Source organism: Neoarius graeffei, chromosome 10 (genome assembly GCF_027579695.1).
Source record: "Neoarius graeffei isolate fNeoGra1 chromosome 10, fNeoGra1.pri, whole genome shotgun sequence".
In the NCBI taxonomy this organism is placed as follows: domain Eukaryota; kingdom Metazoa; phylum Chordata; class Actinopteri; order Siluriformes; family Ariidae; genus Neoarius; species Neoarius graeffei.
In genome coordinates, this window is record NC_083578.1 from 66,295,040 (window position 1) to 66,309,599 (window position 14,560).

Below are 14,560 nucleotides of genomic sequence, written 5' to 3' on the forward strand. Positions count from 1 at the left end.
CCCTCAATGAAAAAAAAAAATCTCAAAGGATTTGGCATAATATCGATTTTTGCTCAGAAAAAGCGGAAAACTCTCATCCCTGATTAAATTGTGGCTGGAAGTCCAGTACAGTTGAGTACCAGGGTCTCAATCCTATTTAGTGTGTCAGTTTTCACAGATAGTCCATAATAAGTAACAAAATGGTGCATGTTAAGATATTTGCATCTCCTTTTCAGAAAACGTGATCTCAACCTTCTCTTATAAAACATGTACCTCAAGCATCCTTCTTATCCATATACAGTACTTTTTACAGTGGACCTTAAGTGCAAAACAGATTAACAAACCAAAAAACACCACCAACATAACAGCAGGTCATCTCATCTCATTATCTGTAGCCGCTTTATCCTTCTACAGGGTCACAGGCAAGCTGGAGCCTATCCCAGCTGACTACGGGCGAGAGGCGGGGTACACCCTGGACAAGTCGCCAGGTCATCGCAGGGCTGACACATAGACACAGACAACCATTCACACTCACATTCACACCTACGGTCAATTTAGAGTCACCAGTTAACCTAACCTGCATGTCTTTGGACTGTGGGTGAAACCGGAGCACCCGGAGGAAACCCACGCGGACACGGGGAGAACATGCAAACTCCGCACAGAAAGGCCCTCGCCATCCACGGGGCTTGAACCCGGACCTTCTTGCTGTGAGGCAACAGCGCTAACCACTACACCACCGTGCCGCCCACAGCAGGTCATGTTTTGCCAAATTTGCTGTTGCATATTGAGGTTTGCGGTTGCTCTACCAAATACCATTTTGGGCTCCGGAGCTTTGGGAATAATCAACAGGGAATATTTGAAGCTTAATCCAGGGGTTTGGTACAGTAGAAAGAGGTCCTATCCATGCCCTTTGTGTGACATAATAACAGCTTGTGACATTTTTTTTTTCTCATAAATTACAGACCTACATAAATGCTCATAATAATAGGCTCTGAATCGGCGACAATGCCTGACAAAGCGCCGTGAAACACGAGCACAGAAGTGCAGAAGCACAGAAGGAGCATACTGGTTCCAACGAATTTATCATGTTTTAATAATTGTGTTTTATTTTAACTGTTTGGCTCAGTCGGAACCATTTTCCGAGCAAACTGCGAGCACGTTTTTAATCACATTTATCAACTTTACTGTTTAAACGGTGGATAAAAGCAGCTTCATCATGGCAAATGGAGAACAGACGTTAGCCAAGTTTGCTAGCTAGTATGGTCTTTTTTTTTTTTACACCATCAAACAATAGCCCACTGCTTACAGCATTCAGGTTATTTTTCATGCTTGCTGTGCCACTGTGGCAAGCTATTCAGACTGTATACTTGGCACACTGCCTTTGTCTGGTCATCGCTCAATTTAAAGTGTTCTCACACAGCTAAGGTCTTCAGCATTTCTTCTGCGTCTTCCAATTTTTAATGGCCAAAGTGAACTGAAGCGTGGCATTCACTGCTGTGAGTGAGAGGGATGTCAGGAACCCAAGCTGAGATGGTATAAATTCCACAGTTTAACAGTGCAATTAAAATGTATAACTATAGTACAAGAAGAATATACAGTAAATATAGTACAAGCAGTTTGCCTTTATCGATGGTCCACATTAAACAGAATGTAGAGGGAATCCAAATCCCAAATGTGAAAATCGAATAGTTACGCAACGAATACTCGGGTCTTGCCCGGAGTGCTTTCCATTTGCCACAGTAGCTTTTGAATTGTATCAGCTATGATATTATCCCCCTGTAGTCCACCTGCATACCTGGGGGGGGGGGACGACACACATACGAAAAACCCTTATTTTCCTGTTGGTCTTCCCTTATGCTTTGGATCATTTACTTTTTCCAGGATTCACCTACATTTCATCCATATTGTTTTATTGGCTCAGCCTTTTGGCTGAAGCCTATAGAGCAGACCTGGGCATTTTACGGCCCGCGGGCCGCATCCGGCCCTTTGGTTCATTCTGACCGGCCCGCGTAAGGTTAATTAGAAATTACAAAATAAACGTATTTTCTAATTTTACCTCATGCATGGACTGAATGTGCATTGCTTTTATTTTGAAGTTGTGTTCAACAAAAACGCAATGTGCGCGACATGAAAATGACATGAAATCCCACGAAACCTAATCCCGCGATAACTACTTCCGTAATTTGTCCAGACCAACCACAAACTTGTACGTCATCCTTCAAACGGTCCAGCCAATCACATAGTGTGACGTCACCAGCAGGCGCCGGAGCCTGAGCCGATCTGATACCTACACCGAATCGACACGGTATCATTATTATAATATGATGTATTTTGCTTGATATTTGGAGTAGAAAGACAATATTGTGATGTCTTTATTGTGTTTTGGGGTGAATGTGACTGAAAAAAAAAAGGGTACAAACATTCACATTTGGTTAACCATTGTTTTGGGAAATTTGATTGAATAAATGACATTTTTGTAAGGCAACCTCGTTTTTTCCATACTCTTACCAGTCTTAGCAGCTTGTAAAAACAATGTTATTTACTGCTTTATATAAAGAAATACAATTAATATTATGCAGAATTTAGTTCAGCCTTTTGGTCCGGCCCTCCACAAAATTCTGTTTCTCATGTGGCCCCATGGAAAAAAATAATTGCCCACCCCTGCTATAGAGGCACCTGTCTGTACATGTATGTTTAACTGAATTCAAACATGTTTAAAAAGTGTATGTAATGCCTTAAAATGAATATAGTTAGTAACGACCAAAATGAATTAATAAAGCAGGGGGGAAAATAATAGTTTGTTATTTTATCAATCAAGTACAAAACTATCGATAAATCGCGGCTTCCGGATCCCGGAAAACGGCAGCCTTGTCCCAGGGCTAATCTTGCATGATGTCACCGGTTATCTACTCGCTGAAATTTGACATTGTTGCTGGACTCTTACAAAAATAACAATGGGAAAGCGCTGCGTTGTGTTGTGTTTGGATGTTCAAATCCATATACAACAGGACATTCGGTTCACAAATTTCCGAGAAATGACACTAATCTAAAGTGACAGCGGGTGAAGTTTGTGCAAACGAAGCGGGCAGATTTCGTGTCACCTACTAATAATAAATCTGATTCATTGAGTGTTCACCACCACCAGAACGACCACATGGGAATTATTGGAGCAAAAAGAAACCCATTTGATTTAATAAATGACATTTGATCTGACATTTGGACAGTTTGTCGATTCTCCCGTTATCACCCACTTCATATTTTCTTTCAATAATTACACTGAATAAGTGTACGTTTTAAAGATTATATTTTTGCATTTATTGAGGTACATGTAAATATTTTCCCTATATTTTGCAGCAGCGAGCTTAGAATAAAAATCCGCAAACCAATCTGTGTTTCCAGTTCTCTCTGGCTGGTGGTGCGCTATCAGTGGTGAGCAGGACTGTCATGAACTGGCAGTTTCTCGTCTTGGGGGCTCGAAAAGATAACCACTCACCCTGGATTATCCATGATAATCTTCTGCCCCTTCATTCGACATATAAGAATCCCAATCGCTATCGGAATTCTCTCCAAAACGTATCGAGACTGGTCTAACACAGGTCTAACCACTGCTGTGCACATGAACAAAATTGATACCTGGATTGTTACACGTGTGACGTCACGCATCCCTTCAGGATCTTCCGGTTCAGTGTCGGCAGAATCCATGAAAAATCGGCCGATTTTATTGATTTTCCATTAATTTATGGCCTTTTGGATCAACTATGGTTTGAAAACACATGGTCAATCAACATGATTGTTGCTTTGTATAAGGAAAAAAGTGAGGTTAAATTCACTTTAAGAATGTAATTGACGTGCTAGCCTCAGGTAGCGATTCCACAGTCGCGGTGTGGCGTTACTGCATACCAGGGCTTTGAACCGGTTCAAGGAACGAAAACGAAAACCGGGAACTTTTTCTATTTCACATGGAACAGAAACGAAACCAGAAACTTTATTATTTTTTATGTTCCGGAACAGAAACGCTTATTAAAAATAATGGTAACCGGTTAATACCGGTTTTTATTTCGTTCCTCAAAGTTTCCGTAGCCTACAAATAAAAAAGTCATTCTTCTCCTGCGCAAGTTTCTATGACCCGCTGGGGTTCACTTCCTGTGTGATGTTCGCTGACTGAATGGAGAGAGCGGGAAGGTGGACTGCTATCACGTCTCCATGTGATAAGTGAATTACTGAGTGTCTGAGCAAAGAAGAGCCTGAACGATGCAACCTCCCTATTGGCTGTTTGTAAAAATGTATCAGTTGTTGCCCTTCCCACGGGAATCATCGCGGGCTCGAGAGACGAGACCTGACGAGTTAGTTCGTTGGTAGCAGAACAAAATGTCTGGACACAAATCGGGTTTTCAGAAAAGGAAAGAAAATAAACGGAGGGTTGAAAATACAAAAAAGGAGGCAGAAAATGCAAAACGAGTTTTAAGGTAGGACAAATGGTTACTTTTCTGAGGCAGCCCGCCGTGGCTGCCTGCAGGCTTATTTATTATAGCCCATTTAGTTAAAATAGTTGATATAAAATGTTTATAGTTATAGTTATGTGATGGTTGTCCTGATTTAGACTGGGGTTTTTTTTTTTTTGGGGGGGGGGGGTTGCGCGATGTTGCACCCGGGTCCAGATTAGGGCAGAACCGGCCCTGGCTACATTTCAGGTGTAGTTTGTTTTATGTATGTATGTACTTGCATAGATGTGTACTTGGTCTTCCAATATGGCGCCTAACAAAATCTCGCGGCGCGGTGACGTCATGCGGTAGCCCTCTATGGGCCCTTTTCACGTGACGTCACGACAAACGCGGCCGCCATTTTGGACATGTACTACCAGTAGTTTACCACAGCCAGCATTGAGGAACGGCAGCAAAGAAAGTGTTTATTTTCAGCAAGACTTCCATCATGCCACTATATTGTTGTGCACCTGGATGTAGTAACCATCAACAAACAAGGCAAGGTTTATCATTTTATCGGATCCCGACGGAGAAGATGGATAGCGGCCATTAACAGATTGGCAGCCCTCGGCATACCAGCGCTTATGCAGTGACCACTTTGTTGGAGGTAAGACGAATAAAATTAGCCAGAAAAGGCATTACATTGCTGTTAACATTCTGTGGCGGCGAGTGTGTAACCAAATAGGCTAAAATAACCCATTGTAACCGCTTTGTTCTTCTGTAGTAGCTATTAGCTAACGACATTAGCTAGCGTTGTGTTCCTTTGCTGTTGGTAGACTGTAGGACAGATCAGAGGCAGTGTCCTACAAACAGCGCTTAATTTGAGGGGGAGCAAGCCGGAGCGTGCTCCGGAACCTCGGGCGTTGGCTCCGGCAGCTATTTACACTGGATCCAGTTATCCGACACCTCTCTTGACTATGTAACAAAAAAAAACAAAACGATTGTCTTTAGGCTTGCCATCCTTCCACTTGCGAGTGGTAAGTGATCTGCGCTGGGATCTCACACACAGCGGCTCAGTCCCGCATCGTGGCTCGTGCACTTCACTCGCGCGCTGTGTGAGCTGCGCAGGGCCGGAGTGCGCACCCTCCAGAGGGCACTCGCTGTTCAGGGCGGAGTGATTTGGAGCGCAGGATGCCTGCGGAGCCGAGCGTATCCGTGTATTGGTGTTGCTGTGTGCAGACGAATCGTGTATTGGTGTTGCTGTGTGCACAATAATCGTTTTTAAAAACGTTAATCTGATGATCCGCTGATACGGTCTAATGTAAACATGGGCTAAGTGTTCAAAACAAGAGGAACATGTATTTGTCTCTTAAATCCAGGCCGTTCCCTGTAATCTCTAACAACGGTTGGAGAAAGTAATGGCAAACAGTGAGTGCACAAACCATAGAAGATGAACTGTACACAGCGCCAGGGCAGTGTGATGGTATGTCTACTTTTAGATTGTGTTAGCTTATCAATGAACACACTCGTCACTCGATGAGTTTCACGTCTTTACGACGGATACTTAAGTGTGTGTTAGGTATTATTGTTGCAGTCTAAGCAGTCATTGTAGCAGCTAGATGAGCGAGAACCGAAAGGGTCTGTGCCATAAACCGTTATTTCTGTACGGCGTTGCTAATGTGTCGTTACTGTTATTTCTCCCTCTGCTCGCCCTGTAAATGCCCTACATCGCTGGATAGCGAAGGTGTTTTCTGCATCTCGCTCCTTTTTCTTGTATGTTCTCCGTTTGTCGCCTTCCTCGCATTCAAACCAATTCGAGCTGAAGTCCGCTACATGTCCAAAATGGTGGTCGTGTTTACGAAAGTCACGTGACTGAAAAGGGTCTATAGGGCCTGACTAGCCTTTGGTAACACACTAAACGAATTATCTTTCATTTTTGGCACTTTTTCTGTTTGTGTAGATGGGAAGACATACTGAGAATCCAAATCGCCAACATTTGAAATAATAATTGTTTTGAATTATTTCTTGTCTTATTTAATGAAGGCTGTAATAGAATTAGCCTACATTTGGCTTAAGCTGGATGAGACAGAGACATAACTTTATAGCCATTTGTTAAACAGCTGACAGGGAACGTAATTAACCGTTCCGGGAACGAAATTTTTTTGTTTTAACCGGTTCGGGAACGTCTATTTAATGGTGGAACCCAAAACTGGAAACGTTAAAATTCCGTTTCTGTTCGGAACGAACCAATAGGAAAAAAATTCTGGTTCAAAGCCCTGCTGCATACTAACAATGTAAGTGCCATGTGACGTAACCTCAGCTTGCGATGTAATCCTCCGTGGCTGAGCAGTCTAGAGTGCTGTCCAGGAAAGGAACAGATCAGTTTGAATCCTGGAGTCAATGTATTTCTGAACGGGCTATTTTTTTCTATTTATGTACCGTAGCCTCTATCTCCCAATCAGACAAAGGCTGAGCTCAGACCTGCACAGGTCTCTAGTTATATCCAGATTCACAGGATATGAGCAATCGCACGCTCTGATTGGCTACTCTACTACTAAGCTAACGGCTCATATACTGAGTAGAGAGAAAACAAAATGGCGCAGCGTCTTGCTGAACCGACCAAGGACGAAATAAAAACTCTCCTCGAAAACAAAACCCCAAAAAATACAAGCAACAAAATATGGAATGAAAGAAACATCTTTTTTTATTTTTCAAGAATTATGATTAAAGCATTTTCCACAAATTGCTACTGTCATTTCGCCAGCTTGTTTACATTCTTCATATTTAAGCATTAAAATCCGTTGAATTATTTTAGACCGGTTCAAAAGCTCAAAGAAGTTTGAAAATTACATCACTGAAATGTCCAAGGAAGAATTAAATAAGTGTCTAAAGCGATTCTATACCTCGGCAGGACAGCAAGACAGCGCTTTCTACAAAAAACAAAAACACAGCACTAAAGTCAGTTTGTGCAGCCATCGATAGGTTTTTAAAGGTGGGGTACAAGATTTTGGAATAACGGTTCCCGCAAGCCATATTTTGGAAAGAAACACGCCCGCCCTCGCCATGCTCCCACCCCCCGCGTCTCCACCCCTCCTCCCCCTTATAAAGCCTGAGAAAGTCAGCCTTTATAATGGGTGTCTATTGCGTTACACACCAGTGGAGCTCGTTAAGTTAAGGCCTCTGCATGCTCTTGCGACAAGGCTTTCGCAGATAGCTTTTCGCAGACAGTTGTAATTTATCGTTGAGCGGGGAGTAATAGGCGTGTGCGATGTTATTCACCGCCACAACGCAAGGGGGCGCAAAGTCGCGAAATCGCTAGGAGTAGTTGGTGGGTGTGGTTAGTGGAGTGTTTATCCTCCGGTTACTTATAATGACTAGAAGTGGAGTCGTATAGATGTACGTACTTCCTCACTTCCTCGATCAACCGCTCTTCATGCTGCTCCATCTTCGCTCGTGTTTTTAAAAATGGCAGTCGTGAAAACAAACCAAACCGGGAACGTAGGGAAGCGGAAGTGCGTGTACAGCGGATGTAGAGTGGACCAATCAGAGCCTTCTTGTCTGCGACGCTGTCTGCGAGGCTTCTGCAGTGGTCACAATTTTTGGGAGGTGCGCGCAGAGCATCTGCGAAGGTGGGGGGGCTACGCAGACACTGTCTGCGACGCCATCTGCGAGGACTGCGTTGTCAGCATAAATTGGCCCTTAGAGTGTAGAGAGCTTGGAAAAATAGCTCAAACTTTCTCATTTAAACTGTGTTTTCAGCCCCAATTTTCACTCCACACACACAATTTTCTCAAAAGTAGTAGCCACACTTGTCCTGATTCACACAATGTGTCTACCTACACGATAGGACTTGCAGTTTTTGAATGAGAAGCCTAAAAGTGAGGAGAGGACAGCTGTGCAGCCTCATAGACTGCCATTATAAACTTGGCAGAAAAGTCACTCGTTTTTAACTCGCTCTAGTGACCTCATTTTTTACACTACAGACAAAAAAATTACATCAGTGTGTTCAGGAGAGCTTTGTGGCACTCACTGTGAAAGAATTTTGTGACTATCTCCTTCCATTTTCGTGTAAATCCCCGTTGTTTGGAGGGAGCGCACTGAGAAAATCCTGTGCTTTCTGTGTGACACTCTGCTCGCAGCGCGCAGGTTGGGGGAGGGGCTGTTCGCTCTCTCTCTCATACACACACACACACACACACAGAAGGGCCGGGCTGCTCGCGGGCTTCAGTCTGATTGACGTCAGTATCCAATCATTTTGAGGTGGTACCTCGATATGATTGGATGGCGTTTTTCCTTTATTTTACACTGTAGACTGGATTAAAATATTTCGTTTTTGGGTCAAACCTTCTATTGTACTGCTTGCAACATGGGTGTGAGGAGCTTTAAGCAATATGGTAAAAAAATATTCCTGAAAAAATCTCATACCCCACCTTTAAGTAGTCCGCCTAAGTGGAAATGATTTTGGACGTTTTGTATAAAGTTTTCATTTATCGAATTTGCCCCCCCCCCCCCCGGGGGGTGGGGGGGTGGGCCTCAGTTTCTCAAAATCCAGTGAATGTGGATATAATAAAAATTATTCCACTCTATCTTGTCATACATCAACTCATGTACGACTCGATTTCATGGAATAATAATTGTTAAATATGTACACTTGTCTATACCGCATATATTACCTCTCTCTCTCTCTCACACACACACACACACACACACACACACACGTGCATTTTTCATTTCTCCATCCAAAAACATTTGCTCTCAACTGTAATTTCACTAATACATTGAAATCTAATACGACGAATAATATTATGTGATCAAGTAGCAAACTAGGCTAAAATCTCCAACATGACTGAAATGGTGAGGATTTTGCCTTGAGGAAATCCACAAATTGCATTTCGCCCGTTTTCCATCACCATGGAGAGAACATGATTCATACAGTACACTAATCGCTGCGATACACATTACAACAATTTCTTTAGTGTGTTAGAGACACCCATTATAAATCCTCAATTATTACTGAGTAATTGCTCTTGTGATCTGAATTCTCCTACAAAAATCTGACGTACAGGCTTATTATAGCGTCTTTGCTCCTGCTCAATCCTGTGTCTTCATGTTTTTATACAAATTAAAAGACCAAACCCTGAGTGATTTCCCAATACCACAGGAATCCATGTACTTTTTTTTTTTTTTAATGAAATGCAGTACTGTTACCTTTATCCAGTGTTGTATCATGGGTGCTGAGGTTTGTCAAGTTGCTGACCTCAGTGCCTCTCTGTCTAACAGCGTCTGAGAAAGAGAGAGAAAGAGAGGCACACCACACCATTAATACATCACGACAAATCCTAAAAAACTGTAATTACTACAGCACAGGACGAGATCAGAGCAGCTGAGGGGAAAGAGCCAAGAAACTATTTCTTCATCAGTTGCCACTTTGACTACAGAACCCCTGAGAGGATGATAGAGTGAAATGATAGCAGTCGCACGCAACTGACTGATCAATGACCCACCAACACACACACGAACACACTGAAGCCTCTTGGATGAGTGGTGAAAACCACTTCAAAATACCATTAGCCCAATTGCTCTGACTTGGTCCTACATGGCCATATATCTTTACTGACAACCAAGCTGAAAATTACTTCGAATAGCACAGTTGGAAAACATTTTGGCTCAAATCCAGGGTGAGCTACTTAAAGCTGTTCTCGGAGGCTGCTTTTTTTTTTTTTAATCCTTATTTATCACAGAGTGACGTCACATCTATAGCGTAGCTTATGCCTCCAGTCACATTAGCACCCACACAGCATCTACATTATAGCTCCATAAAGTCATATACACGTCTCCTAATGCAATTATCCAAGCACAAGAACATTATACCTGTGCATAAAAACAGCAATAATCATTTCCCTTTCTGCTAGTGGCTGTGGTATCTAATATTCTGTACATCTCACATTCCTTCTACACAGGCATTTACTGCTATTTTTAACTTTATACAATTTGCAGCTTTGCTCATCTCTGGTGCAGAATCCTACCCAGTACACTCCCAGTGCACGCTCCCGATATCCTGTCCGCTGTATCCATCATATTACAGTGTTCGCTGTGTCTATAGTATTGTACTGCACTGCACTATATGTAGTCACGCTTGGTCTAATATTCTTGTGTGTTGCAGCATGGTCCTGGAGAAATGACGTTACAGTCCATTCCACTCCATACACACTGCCCACTAAACTGATGGGCACAAAAACTTGCAAATTTGAAGGAACTCATGAAAAACAATAATTAAAATGTTCCACTCAAGCAGTAAAGGAAACGAGCTCTCTTTCTCCGCATTAAAACTACTTCATGATATTTTCCCTCACAAATATACATGTTCTAAAATTACCCTGGTTACTTTTGCGAGGAGGTTAGGACGCAATTAAAGCTTTCAACAAGATAATTAACGAAACATACCTCCAAATCAGAACAGAAATGGTTAATGGTTGATAGAAGACGGAAACTCATATGCACAGGTAGGCATCACAAACATTTAACAGTTATTCCATGAAATCGAGTCATACATGAGCGGATTACGCGCCGAGTTGGCTATAAGCCATGTATGAGATATATCCACATTCACTAGATTTTGAGAAACCGAGCATTTTTTGCAAATTTGATAAATTTAAAAAAAAAAAAAAACCTTTATACAAAACGTCCGACAAAATCATTTGCGCTTAGAATGTAAACGAACCAGCGAAATGACAGTAGCAATTTGTGGAAAATGCTATAATAAGAATTCTTGGAAAAAAAATTCTTACCATCAAACTGCGATTGCGAAGACAGCAGTTATCAGCCTGGCCCTTGTATGGACGGATAGGAACATCCGTCAACGCACAAAGCTACGCCTCCTCCAGTCACTGGTGTTTCCGATTGCCACCTATGGGGCCCGAGTCTTGGGCGCTGAAAAAGTCTGATCGGAAGAGAATCGAAGCGTTCGAGAACTGGTCTTACCGCAGAATGTTAAGGATTAGCCGGACTGAGAAGAAATCGAACATCTACGCGAGGCAACAGATTGGAGGAAGTTGGAATCTGATGAAGTATTGTGACAAGCTGAAGTTGCGGTATTTTGGCCATGTTATGAGAGCGGAGGGAACAGTGGCCGATTTCATCACTGGCATGGTCTTCGGTACGCGACGAAGAGGCCGGCAAAAGACGCGTGTAATGGACGGAGTAGTGGCCTTGACCGGGATGGGGCTTTCGACTGCTGCCTGCGCGGCGAAAGACAAAGAGGGCTGGAGGGATATTGTGCGACGGGCCGCGGATGCTCAGCCCCCCTGAGTCATCCCGCACCACGACGACGACAACCATCAAATACTTTTTCATATTTTGTTGCTTTTTTTTGGGGGGGGGGGGGGGGGGGGGGGTTGTTTTCAAGGAGAGTCTTCATTTCTTCCTCGGTTGATTCAGCAACACGAGCCACCATTTTGTTTTTCTCTACTCACGGTATATGAGCTAATAGCCTAGTCGCAGAGTAGCCAATCAGAGCACGCGATTGCTCATATCCAGTGAATGTGGACAGAATAATCATCATTAGGGGTGCAGATCATTTTGAAACCCTTTTTTTTATTGAATAAAACATGGACATGTTGGAACAAAACTATTTTAGGTCAAGATGCATTATATGCCTAAGATTCTGTGGGCCATTGACCATCACACCCTTACGTGGTTTTACCCCAAGAAGTTGAAAACGCAATTGTATAGGATGCCTTTGTACACTAGCATTACAATTTCCCTTTGCTGCAACTACACAGCCCAAAACTTTCCCCACACGACAATGCCTTTGTGCATCAAGTGAGGTCCATAAAGACATGGGTTGCCAAAGTTGAGTGGAAGAACTCAAGTGACCTCAAATCCCTGCAGCCATGTTCCAAACTCTAGTGGAAAAGTTCTGCCAAAAGAGTGGAGGATATAATAATAGCAAAGGGGGACTAAATCTGGAATGGGATGTTCAATGACATATGTATGGATCTGATGGTCAGGTCTCAATGACTCCGCATGATGTTCGTCCTATGACTTCAACTGGAGGTGACTGATGAGGCCAATCTGGGTTTTGAAGGTACACCCACATGTTGGGCACACGTGGGTAGGTGCTGTAGTGGGGGTGGCAATAGTTCGAGCCTTCCATGCAGCTCGATTCTTCTAGGCCTCGGCAATGCCGGGTCTGCCTTCCTGCCTGTTAAACCACCAGGTGGTGGTCTCCTCCGCGCAGTCTGCCGCGTCCAGTCTTCAGTCAGAACCCTGACCAGGTAGAGCGAGGGGTTGCTATTGCTTGCTCAAGGCACCACCCCTGGCTAGTGGAGGGAAGACGACACCTTACTACTCCATTGCATGGCAGTCAAGGACAGCACATGCCCACTGCCCTAAATGACTCGGCATAATACGCTAGCGGTCACTGTCAATTACTGCGGTCACATGTTTTATTTGTTTAACAGAACCAAGCAGACTGAGTTGTTCCTGTTGGTTCGAAGACTCTGATTAACAGTGATGCCCTGGCCTAAGCTGATGAAATTCAGCTCAAGTTTCCACACCTCCTGAATAAGACATGGGATGCTTTAATGGAGTAGGAAGCATTGTTGGTACTTCATAGTGCCAGGGTCTAGGGTTGATGCTGAGCTCTGATTACTGTCCGTGTGTTCAAATACAACAAATACTTCCACAAGGGTTTCCTTCAAGTAGTCCAGTTTCATCAGACTTCCCAAAAATACACCAGTAAGTAGACTGGATACTCTAAAGTGCCTCTAGATGTGAATGTGTGTGTGCAGGCTGGGCTTCCCATTCAGGATATATTCCAGGAGAAAAGATAAAAGGACCAAGACGAAGTAGTTAGTGGGGATGAATTAATTAATTGCTCCAGGTAGCTTTGGTATCACCAACACAAAGGCAAAACGCTGAAGATGGCAAATATACAAAACAGTAGATGAAAACTGATCCACGCAAAGCTATTAAAGGAGAACTGAAGTCATTTTTAAACTTGCTTTACAGGCCTAGAAATTCATATTTTTTTTTCACCAGCCAGCCGGACTAGTTACCTTCCAAAGTAACTAGCCAAACAGAAAATCATCTCGCCAAAATTTGTTCATGTATGAATTTTACTTCTGTCAAAAATAACACAAAAGAGAGTCGTTACCATTGTTCATGACTAATGTGCATTTATTTCAAGACCTGAGTATTTTGATACTGTTGTTAAATACATAAATGAGAACAACACAGAGCACCATAATATATCATCAACAAATAATAATATATTGGAAAACTTGCCAACTTGGTGTATGAGTATTGAAAGCAAATATACTTACTATCATGACTATTGCACCCAAAATATGTCCAACATGCTTTCTGTATTTAACCATTTATGAGAGAGAAAGCATTAGGAGCTTCATATAGACTAGGAATCAACTTGAAAAAAATTAATTATTCCATAAAAATCGTATCGCAGCCAAGGCCTACCCTGCTCCCACGTTTGCTTATAAGTCCTTTGTCGTTTCTCCTTCTCGTACGCTTTATCGGCGGCCTTTTTCTCCTCTTCTGACCGAGGTCGCTTTGTCCCCGTCTCTGGCGGTTTCTGTACACCTTTCAGAAAATTCCACATCGCAACGTAGCTTTGGCAGATGTAGATGTAAACAACAACAACAACAAAAAAAAACACACGTGTTTAAATGGGCGATAATGTGGCCACATCTATTGAATTTGATAACGTGATTACTGCGATATTCAACGAGATGCATTATATGCATGCGCAGTAGTGAAAAAAACAAACAGCCTGACTCGTACACGATGAGATTCGGAATTCTTCGGTATTTTCCGTCCTGCCGATAAACACATCGATTAACACAGACACGGCACACGCTTAATATGTGGCGGCTTTAGTTGACGGTGTGTCTGAATCTTCGCTTCATATATATATTTTTTATTTTCAACTAGCCAGCCGGGCTGGCTAGTGACAGGAATTACCCGCCAAATCAAGTCACCTCAGGTGACCGGACCACCGCGAATTCCGAGCCGTGCTTTATTTCTTAATTAACGTGTTATTCAATTACGTTTTCGGTTTTAGTAACCGTACATCGTGACTCATATTGGCAACTAATTGCAATTAAATATTATACTTATCGGCCTATTCGGTTTTTAGCCAT

The 14,560-nt window shown here is 42.8% G+C and overlaps 1 protein-coding gene across 3 annotated transcripts in view; it reads right to left on the minus strand.

Moving 5' to 3' along the window:
* Positions 1–14,560, minus strand: part of kazna (kazrin, periplakin interacting protein a) — a 170,990-nt gene that overhangs the window by 119,477 nt on the left and 36,953 nt on the right. For all 3 annotated transcript variants that reach the window (XM_060932141.1, XM_060932140.1, XM_060932144.1), the window contains exon 2: positions 9,609–9,683. In XM_060932141.1, coding sequence (XP_060788124.1) covers positions 9,609–9,683 — 75 coding nt within the window. The remainder of the gene's footprint in view (positions 1–9,608; positions 9,684–14,560) is intronic.